We start from the raw sequence: 11,450 nt of genomic DNA, 5'->3' as shown, positions 1-11,450 counted from the left end.
GGTTAAGATAAAGCCAGGTAGCCGAAGTCTACAGAGGAGTAATCGAAAAGCCCATTTTGAGTTCTAGCTGCGGTATTTCCGACAAAAGGCTTTGAATCTCACCCACTGAGTTCTCTGTTCATGAGGTATCAGATGCGTTCATTCCGATCAAGCGAAAAGTTACTGTGCGTCCTATGAAAATCTCACAAAAAATACACATCCAGATGGATTTTGGCTAAACGCTCGTAGTAGACATAAGAAAGTATTAGTAACGTTGTCATTATCAGTCTTATTGTTAGTCGCTTTTTCCCAGAAGGCCTCGAATGTAAATCGAAAAGCTTTTTTTTCGAGAGGGCCACACTTTCAAAAACCATTCATGCTGAACGGCGGGTTTTAGCGAGGAGGATAATACTCCATTATGGAATGGGAAACAAATGTTTTCCAGACAATTGCTTTAACTTAATTTAATTAGTTGTGAGACGCCAAAGCAGAGTGAATAATACAACGGCAGCATTACGTGAGTTTCACTTAAGAAGAAATTTGAGTCAGTTTTATCCGTGCAGTTTTTGAAACTGATCGGATAATACACATAATCTATTCACATTCTATTATGAGTTCGGCAAATTTGACAAAGTCTTCTGTTCGTTACCAATCCTCATATGGGAAACACAAAGGCGATCTGATCTTTATTTAGTGAACGGATCAATATAAGCCGGGATCGATAACTTTTGTGGGGTATTGGGTTAATTTACTGAGTAACAAACAGTCCGACTGAGAAAGTAGTTATGTTGTGGCGAACGCTGGAGGCGCATTGCCCACATGGAACACGGCAGGACCTTTGGAGATACGGAAGGTAGAAAGATAGAACGAAGACACCATTCTATCCTGGTGAGAAGGCACAACTATGGGGATTATTTTTCACTGGATAAGTATCCCGTAGAAACTTTACCGCAGCGAAAAAATGACACCCGTACTAACAAACGAACATTTTGGTGAGCCATATTCAGCATTTTGAAAGGACTACGTGATAAGGGAATTAGAATCTTTCCACTTCAACGACGACTTCTTCCATATTTGAAAAAATACCATACAAACGCATTACTATCCCTCAGCGAACCGATCAACAACTAACCTACACTTTACGAGATGAGGACTTAAAGACATTTAGCCATCATCTCGATGTAAAAAAGTTTGATTGGTTGTTCTATTGGCGTCGGAAATCTGTTAGATAACGAATCGCACAATTGTTTATTGAACTAACCTGAACATTAGTGAAGCAGCTACGTCATCTAAACTTCTGTTGCAGAAAACATAACTTCAGCAGTAAAGGCAATCACCTCAAAAGAAGGAAAATCAGTAACGTTGTGGTTATACATACACCAGTGATTGCTTCCTGTTATACAAAACCAACAGCTTGGATGAAGGTCAGACCTCGTTTTTGAGCTCGGTACACATAGTATACTCGCAACAGGATTGGGAAGTCAGTCTGGACCTGAAGCTGGTCGGGCTTTGATGCTGCAATGATCTCGCGGGCTACACTAGCTGAAACTGTGTTTTAAAAGGTGCCACCAGGTCGAGAAAGCCAGAGGGGGGCAGTCAGACCCCGAAATACCAGTAATCGTGCTATGAGACGGTTTAGGGTCTTACAGTCCTCCGCGATAGGGGTGTTAAGGCAGCAATGTGCTTTCCAAAGCAACTAGCATGTCCACATTCATGGAAGCAGCAATGCTGTCTTCCCTCGAGAAATCGCGGGTTAAAAAAGGTTGGCCTTAAAAACTGCACAGCCCACTCGCTCAGCAGTCAATCGCGAGCGCATTATTCAGTAAAGTCGAAGTACTTTTAAAACCAGAAAGTGCGGTGCTTCCCCAAAGACATACTGTGCGCAGGCGCATCAGGAGTAAAACAGTGTTGCCTTGCTCTCTGCGCCCTCGGGTTAGGCCGAACTCCTGCAGCCCGGCAAGCCGGAGTGTCGAGTCACCAAAGAAAACCCTACTATCCGCTGTCTCGTAGGTCAGACTTTTGGGTTATAGGCTAGGGGCGGGGTCTCCGAACGAAACCTTACATCTTGTGGGTCAGACTTTTGAGTCAAAGGCTGAAGGTGGGGTACCTCAACCAAACCCTCTTCCTCAGCCTGGGCAAGCGGGAAGTATCATTGACTCGCACAGTTCTGTCCACCAATGTACCTTCTCAAACTCCTCCTACCATACAAACACAGGCTGCTGGGTCATTCGATTGTCGGTTAACTGACCAACATGCCTTATGCGCCACACTGCTTACTAACAATAAACAAAGTAACACCTCTAAATTCACAAAATTCTTTCCACATAAGAGCTTTTGACGTCCGTAGTCTAAGTCGAATTGGCGAACAGGCAATGCTCACTGAGACTTTATACTCCCTTAAAATTGATATGTTTTGAGTCCGGAACACGCATACATGACCCAAGCTTGGTTATTCATTCCACAACGTCAAGGACGTACTCAGTTCTTTCACATTTCTGCCTCCATGTTTTCGGTGATCCAGAAGCGATGATTCCTGAAATATACGGCTTGGGAGTGGCACTCAGCCGCTTTTCTGGATCGGGTCCCAGTTAACAGTCGTCTTCGCGCAGTCCAGTTAACCAGCTCAATCAAGCTCAACGTCTCTTGACATAAAAAACGGTCCTGTTTGTACAGTCAACCTATGCCCCCAACGGACTGCAGTTCTGACGCTAAGAAGGATATTTTAAATCAAGAGTTATCAAGAGTCAGATGTCCACTGATGTCAGGAAATCCATACCAACAGGCAGCAGTGTGCAAACCCCTCAAATGCCCAATAGTAAAGAGGTTAAGGAAAGACTGCGTGTTCTGGTGGACATTAAAATCTCGGGAAATGGAGAGGGCCTTTGCTACCAGAAATAGCTGTGCCGTATACCAACTGATGCAATTGACTGGCTCTAGAAGGCAGCTGTCAGTGAAACGATAAGTGAAAAAGGCGGCGAATAATTCATTCACAAAAACGTTGACCGGAAACATGGGCCAAACACTTCGAATAACAGCTTAGTTGGACCCTAGCAACCCAGCCTGCGGAGAAAGTGCATAAGGGCGAATTGACTGTAAACTTTAATCACCCGTCCGTAGAAAAATAAAGTAAGAAGTACCCGTACTGAAACGTTAGAAGGCACCAAGAATGGACGGTCTGTATCCAGCCCTCTTCAAAGAATGCAGAGAATCCCTGGTGACCCACCTGACAAAGCTTATTGGGGCGATATGGAGCGAAGACAAAAATCCTACAGAATAGGGCGCGTCGATAGGTCTTCCTGTCTTCAAAAAGAGTACGTAGACGTTGTGTGGAAAACACCGTGGCATCAACCTGGTAGCTTCAGCATCGGATGTGCTACCTGGTCTTATCGTCCGAAAGTTGACTGAACCCAGATCTGTGGAAACCAAACTGAGTTCTGTCCTGCAAAAGGATTCATCGATCATGTTTTCACCATCCGACAGATACTGGAACACCGGCATTGTTTCCGGCACCCAACAATGGTGCGTCCCTTCACTTAAAAACTGCTTTGATTCTGTGGACTGTCAGGCACCTGTCAACGTCTGTGAAGCAAAGGTCCCTCCAATAAATTCTTGGCCTTCCTTAAGGTACTGTACGCCAACTCCCGCGGACTTGTGAAGCTTCACGAGAAGCTCTCGTCTGAGTTCACCACACCAAGTGGAGTCAGGCAGGGCCTTCTTCTTTAACTTTGTCACCGATACGATTATGGAAGACTCACCGCCGGACTCTAATGCCAGTGGGGTCGAAGTGCTCACGGGACATTCGCCCACAGACGTAGAGTACACAGACAACATAGCTCTTCTCGGATCTGACGCCGTGGTAATGAAAACGGTATTACAATCTAAACAATTCTGCCTCACGGTTCGGCATGTGCTTCACACCTGAAAAGTGTAAACTGCTGCTGCGAAACTGGGTGGGCTCGAACCCTAAACTCATGTATCCATTCAATTCAACCATAACATAATTATCAACATATTTATCAACCATAATATAACCAACAAAATCTGAATCAAAAGCCAAAGATTGGATAAGGGAAACTCGAGCTAGAATTTTGTTGTATCTACTGCTGTCCCTGCTCCAGTGCCCTGTAGCCGGAAGACTTGGCAACAAAGAACACAACTTTATTGCAACAACCGAGTGCAAAAGTTACAAGGGGCTTGCGCTATTCAAAGGACCCTTTTTCACATTGATCTAGGCTGTCTGATCGGCGGTTAGTGAACACCCATCAACATCGACCGCACTTCTATAGAATGTCTGACCACACAGCTTTGCCGAATTGATTGACTGATTGACTGGTGCAGATGCTTGCCGGCTTCCCACTTGAGATTTTGGTGGGGTTTTACGGTCTCACCAAATTCCAGACATTTCGGGGTTATTTTCAGAAATCTGATCTATCTGACAATTTTACCGATAGTGATGAGGACGATGGCAATCTTACCATTTGATGTGTGAAGGTAAGCTCAGCATGTGTCGAAAAGAAACGGTAGAATTCACCCGGATGGTCTAACCAAGTTTACCTGGGTGGTTTACTAATCATCAATGCACTCGCATGCATCGCAGAGTTGTCTTAAGAACCTGCAGAGAAAAAGGGTAGAATCCGTTTCCAGTGAGCTAACTTGTTGAACCTACAATGGATTCGGGATACGGTCTAATCGGACGTGCGAAATCTTATAGAAATCTGTTAGGAGTATGGCCGTGGACTGCAGCCTCTCTTAATGCATTTTTGCACAGATTACCATAATCAGCGGTTATGTGGTCCGCTGACACCATATTTTGCACAACTGTGAACGGCAGTTTTAAAATGTGCCTCACTGGTACAATTCCTTCGATTTTCTTGCACTTTTACCCCAAGTTTTTCACATGGTTTTGCACACTGCTTCCAAATATGAACTATTTAAAACCCGTATGAAAATTTCTCTAGCCCATTTTACATGTGTTGTCTCTAGAGACCTGGTTCGCTGAGTACACGGGATCAACTGCTTGCAAAGTAATTACGGAACAACAATGACCCCAAACACTATGCACAAGAAGCTAGTACGAATGAAGTGGCTATTAACTTAAAAACAGACAGATAGTGAGTTACTGACCTTGAACGATTAGAGCGGCTAACCGTACCATTTCGTCAACCCCAGAAACCAAACGCCCACTGGCGAGATCCCGTCGTAACTGTCGGTACAAAAGGTAGCTAGGGAAGAGAATAACGAGAGGATGAACCGAAATGTGATATTATTATACTATACTTTATGTTGCCTTCCAGAAAATCTTTACCTGCATACCTCAGGAAAATGGTGGTCAAAATTTAGATGAACTTGCGCACAATCATTGTTAAAAGAATATCCTGGCCAATACACTACGCTACCCAACATAGTGACCAGGATAGCATCACAAGATATCTTATGCAGAATGACGTGAATCAGGAAGTGGTAAACAAGATAACACTGAAAACATTAAAGAGGCAGAGAATTTTCGAGACAAAATCCCGAACTCTAACGATAGCAGAGGCAATAAAGCGCGTCAGCCGTTGAAATTTTTGGTTGAATATGTAAAGAACAAAACGATTCTTCAATCTACAGATGAAGAAAAGTCATCATTGCTGGTCGGTGATATTTTCTGCCGTTCAAAGCCGGATTTATTGTGCAAGGCCATCCTTACGTGGCAAAACCCAGGTGTTGAGACAACACAGTCAAACATCAGGTGGAGCTTAATAGCTTTAGGGAGTCATTCAGGAGATATCATACGAAAGTTACATTTTCAGCACGCGCGGAGGCTCTGGACACACATGAACGATTCGAGGTCACATGAATAATTCTCCGTCAGTGATTCGCTATTGAGTATAACAGAATAATTTACTGAATATTTGATCACAGCCCGGAACTCCAGCCACACGATACCCTTAGTTCTTATTTTCTGAGAGTAGACGAGTCAGTGATGGCTCGCCTGACCGTTTGGACGACAGCTTTGCCCTATTAACCATGAGACATCCTGGAACTTGAGTACCTATTTTACAACTGTGATCAGTAGCTGCACGGGCCCCAGCTAGCCACGGAATTACTTGACCTACTCCTTAACGGCTGGGTAGGAAAAGGTGGCCTAGTTTGAATGAAAACCCAAGCAACCATTAGGTCATTTGTGAACAAATGTCTGACTTTATACGACCGGTCAGGTTGTTTGAATAAGTCCGAAAAAAGCCATCACACAGATCTCTAAAATAAGATATCAGAAATGAAGCAAACAAGGGCATAAAACCGTAAAAATGTGTGAGCGATATCACCTAAGTGGTCTCCTGTGCCTAATTGCACAAATCCCTGAAATGCTCTAACTTCCATCGTTGAACCACAAAGTATTTTCACTATTTCACTTTGAAACCTTACTCAATTATTCCCTGAACCTCAAATTATCAAAGGTGTCAAAGTTTTTGCATTTCGCCTACCAATCTTGACTCAAAGATATTTTGCAGTTAAATCCGTGTACACAGTAGACGAAAATAGATGTTGACTAGATCTGAGTTGAAGACGCTTGGACATGGCAAAGTTTCCCATGAAAGCATAGTGGAGATGTTTGAACAGAGTTGGAAACTATTGTAATTTCACTTGTGAACCTTGCTCAACCCTGTTCCCTCTCCAATTTAAATATACGGTTGCCTCGTTTGAGCACACAGTTCGGAAGGATTGTCAGAGGAGATTTGCCAATGAAACGTCACTTAGGAGATCAGACAAAAGTGGTCGTTGCCACGTGAGGGCTCTCTAGAAAAGACCGGGCATAAATGTAACTTTATTCTTTTAAGCAAGACTTGCCAATAGCCCGCAAAAGTTATCGATTGTGCAACGATCGGGACTACGTACGAATGGCGAGTTTATGGCCGATTTAAACATATGCAATGAAAAAGTCTCGCTTTTGTTGACCCAAATGGAACATGATGTTCGAAAAGATTGCTCACAGGTGGACATCGCTTCCTCCTAGAAAATCCTGGAATATGTTTGCTTCATATTCTACATCGGGGCTAGAGACGTTCCAGACAACAACCAAATCACATTCTAATGATACCCAACCCCAACAAATGGAATTTTTCCTTATTCATGCCAATACCAAAGTCACCGAACCATTTCACTAAGGTTATGAACGTATTCACCAGCTTAGTCCATTAAGTTTGTGTGTCCTGATTTATCTGCGCGCACAGCATATATGTGAGCAAAAAAGTCCAGGTTGTGTGACCTTTCAGAACGAGTAATATCCAGTTGCATTATGACTCCACACCGAGTGTAGTATTCACGGCCTCTCACGACATTATCCATCAATGCCTGAATGAACCCCTCATTTTGATTTCATGGGACAACGGGACCCAGGTTCAACGCAGAAAACTTCGGGACGGAGATGTTATCATCCCATTTGGTCTGTAAGCGATAGTGAAAGCCGTACCAGACTGAATACGGCTTCCTTCGAAACTACGTGCCTCACTTGGTACGCTCCACAAAAAATGAACGGCTTAAAAGTACGGAACCATAAAAATTTTGCTATTTTCCAACCGACACTTTTTTCTGCTATGAAATAAAAGTAGTTCAGGGTGAAGAATGGTTCACATTATAAGTGGGCCTCCAAACGGAGAAACCGTCATTCGAGAGAAGAGCCAACACTCGATCATGTGATGTGTCTTCCGTGATTGAAGAATGAGTGACGCTATACCCTGCAATTTATTCACACTGGCGACCAGCCACTCTTGGCCAAACGGCGTACTGTTCAATAGCCAGCCAGGAAATATTGTAAGTTCGAATCTCCCCGTAGATTCGTGGGGTGAACACTGATGATGATTCCTACTCAACAGTGCTTTTTCGGGGTCATCCACTATGGATTAGGTTCACAAACGGGGTGAAATCTCGACCGGTAACTCCAGAATTCCTTCAAACTATCAAGAAGTGATAATTCTCAAACCGAAACCCGGTGCGTTTAGTTGTCGGGGTATCTGCGCTGTATCAGCAGTACCCGGAACAAACATTGTTGGAAATCGTGCTCAAGTGACGTGCTGGACATCAGAAGAAACTAGTGATCGTTGAAATCTTTTTGAACAAAACCTCTCTCAAAAGTATAAAAGGCAGAATTTAGCGTCTTTTCAGTACAGTATGTGTCAACCAATCCAGGGGAGGTATTTAGACGACAACAGCTCTTCATCTGCAGGACGCCCACCCGGAATGGAAGATGAATCCAACAAAGAGTCGACAGCTGGGAGGGGATCAAGATGGATAAGTTTGCGGAAAGGTATCATAAAAAGATGGTGAAAGCGATAGTTGGAATTCACAAAAATTAGTCCGTTGATCTGCTTCTCATCATTCTGATAAATTTTTTCTCGGAACAGGGATAGGTCTTGGGTCAAATGACTATATAGCAAATACAAGGCAATGAAAATCATGAGACTCACTGGGTCTTGGCCAACTTGAGATCCGCAAAAGGATCAGCCGGATAGTGCTTGATGCGAAAGCTCACCGTTCGGGGATGGGTATCTGGAAAAGAGAATTGAGTGTGCAGTGGATGTGCGCGCGATTAAATAGTTAGGCGGAATTGGAAGTTCAAGACTGGACTGCAGGTAACGACTGAAACACGGCATAAAAAGTCCTTCAGCAAACTGCAACGGAAAACGCTAGAAACGCATCACTTTGAAGGACCACATAATCAAGAAGACCAAAGGAACACCGCGTTTAAGATGCGACCTGACGTCTGGTGAGATTTGCACCTAGAATACAGGTATTCAAGGGTTTCAACATTTAAACACTCGGAAGGAGCTTCTTGAATGGATACGTTTTCACTAAGACAGACAATATACGTCACAGAAAAAGAACAAAGTGGCATAGTAGATTGACGCATCTCAGTAAAAAAAGAAGCATTTTTTGTGTATCTTTTGCCAAAGGCCAAACGGCTGCAATCCAGTTGATATTCCTTGCTCTTTTGCCAAAAATGTAAACCAAAGGCTTATGAAGCGAAAGTGTGGTTGGACCCGATAAAGCTTGATTGAGAGCCACACCCAAAGCTTTATGTCATTCAGTATGCGATATGAAATTTTGCCTCATAATATTAATTTATCGAGCGAAAAAATGAATTCAGTGTTCAGGTAGCAGACTTCCTGATGCGGAAAGGTTAGTCTATGCCCCAAAGAGACGGCATTCATCAATTCCTTCACACAGATGTGAGCAATAAATCACTTGTGAGGCTTTTGAGGAAACCAAAGTGTATTTCCATTCCATCTTAGGCCTACGTCTTCTCATTATGCGTCACATGTCTTATTGACCACCAGCCGAACAGTCTGACGATCGAATAGGCGAAAAAGAAAAATGATCTTGTTATTTGGGTAATAAGGACAAAGGCGCCTGCAGGTTGAAAAACCAATGTTCTACTTTCTGTTCACAGAAGAACGGTGAAGGGTGACCGCCAAGTGATCTAGTACAGAAATCGGCATTAGATTTTCCGTTTGATCCAAACATATGATGGCTATCCATTAAGAGTAAATATTTGTTGCCAAACAGGATTTGGCAAGCGCTTTTTAAGTCATGCAGTTGCGAAGGGTAAGACAGTAGTATAAAACCCAATTTGATTAGTATGGTACACATCAAACAAGGAGCCCAGTGGGTAATAGAATTGGCAACCGGTGAAAGAACGACTAGTTCAAGTTACCATTAGGATGGCCTGATATTTTCAGTGCAAGCAGTGCTATAGTTGTGTTTGGCACAGTATATTTATTTGGTTATATGTGAGCTGGACCATGGCAGGTCCAACACACGAACAAGGCGTTTTTGTCGAAAAAGGATTGGACTGAGATGTCATGTAGCGATAGCTTCAGTCACTGCAATTTTGAGGTGCTGTACACTACTGGGTTGATTAGCAGGCGCCTTATGAACAATACGAAAACTTTGGCTGGGTATTACTCTGTGCACGCTGTCTGCTAGATGCTGCACAAGTGAGCTGGCTATCGTTCTCCTAGTTCCTGCAGCTAGCCAGGGTAGATTGAGGTACTTCATCCTTTGGCCTCCAAAGACCTTCATTTGGTTTTCGCCCTTTTTCCATAAAGTGATACTATCAAATCAGGCCATCTGAGCCTTATAGATAGCGCTTTTTATCACCATGGGACGCCACAGTTTACCACTCGCAGCAACTGTGATCCTCTGCTTACCTGAGTCCAAGCTGGATGGGCACTCTTATCAGCAAGGGGACATTCCGGAATTTCACACACTTCAGCGGCTAAAGGCTATGGATCGCTCACATGATATTTCAAACTATGTACAGAGAGATTTTTTGACGCTCGAGGCACTTGTTGAGCCTTCGATACTTTTCGCGTTGCAATGGCGTACGGTGTTCGTGGCAAACCGCCCGTTTATTGGAGTCCGTATCCAGAGAGATTAGCCATAGTGTTTGTCACTAAACGTTTCGATCCGTTGAAATTAATTTCAATGCATCTGTTACTTATTGCGCGGTCTACATCGGTACATATCTACTCGACATCACTTGACGATGAGGATCCGCGCGTTATCCAAACAGTGGCTGAAGTGAAGTGCTCTATTGCTCATCCTGAATGTGAAGATGTCAATCACGATTGAGTTCATTGCAGTCATGATATCGCACCATCACAAATTCCGCACGCACCGCATATGTTCAGCGCAACTCATTTATGGCTTTGGATAATTAAGTGGCCCTAATTATGTTTCGCATCCTTCCCGCGCAAGGCATGACCTTTCATAACTACTACATAGTGTTTATTTTAGACCACTTGCTTGATCTATTTGACATGTATGGTAGATACGTATTAACACAGGTATCCAATCGCTTTTGTAATGGAATGAAAAATAGCCAGTTACTTATTTGCACAAGACGGTAAGTAGAAATAAGGCCCTTAGAATGGTACGAAGGAGACCTTTGAAGAAAACGCCTTTCATCGTAATGTACTACTCATAAGGTTGCTGAAAACTCCTCGATAGCCCACGACCGGTTTCGCCCTTTTCGGAGTTCATCTGGTAGGCGCAGTTTCCGGGTTTCCGTCAACCTTATGTTCTACTTGAAACCAAATTGCACGAAATTGGCGAATATACACTCATTTGCAAACTAATTTGGTTTTTCGAGAGACTCACTTGGAACCCAGCTGAATCTCTCGTTTGTGATGTTTTCAGGCTATTCAGCTATTCAGCTGCATCGAGGAGACGTGCAAACTCAGTAAAGACAGTAAATGGGGTTCATCATCCCAGGTCTACAGGATGGGCGATTACCACGATCCTACATTCGTTAACTATTTTTTGCGGAACATGGACCATGTCTTCTCACGATAAATGCAAGGAATCGTCATGCGATAACAGTTATGACAGAAACTGCGCGTGGCGGTCGTTGTAAGGAGCACGTGAGCGGATCAAGTAAGACGCACCGGCAATTTACTTTAGCACAGAAATAGACTTGAAAGAGTGTA

The 11,450-nt window shown here is 43.5% G+C and overlaps 1 protein-coding gene across 1 annotated transcript in view; it reads right to left on the bottom strand.

Moving 5' to 3' along the window:
* Positions 1–3,540: 3,540 nt before the first annotated feature.
* The window catches only part of T265_03930 (hypothetical protein), a gene marked incomplete at both ends in the record, with an annotated part of 28,525 nt that continues 20,615 nt past the window's right edge, over positions 3,541–11,450 (bottom strand). The window contains 3 exons of the mRNA XM_009168531.1: positions 3,541–3,824; positions 5,104–5,201; positions 8,427–8,508. Coding sequence (XP_009166795.1) covers positions 3,541–3,824; positions 5,104–5,201; positions 8,427–8,508 — 464 coding nt within the window. The remainder of the gene's footprint in view (positions 3,825–5,103; positions 5,202–8,426; positions 8,509–11,450) is intronic.

The sequence above is a fragment of the Opisthorchis viverrini genome (assembly GCF_000715545.1).
Source record: "Opisthorchis viverrini unplaced genomic scaffold opera_v5_58, whole genome shotgun sequence".
Taxonomy (NCBI): Eukaryota; Metazoa; Platyhelminthes; class Trematoda; order Opisthorchiida; family Opisthorchiidae; genus Opisthorchis; species Opisthorchis viverrini.
The sequence above is the reverse complement of the archived record's forward strand: the minus strand, read 5'-3'. Positions and strand labels throughout refer to the sequence as shown.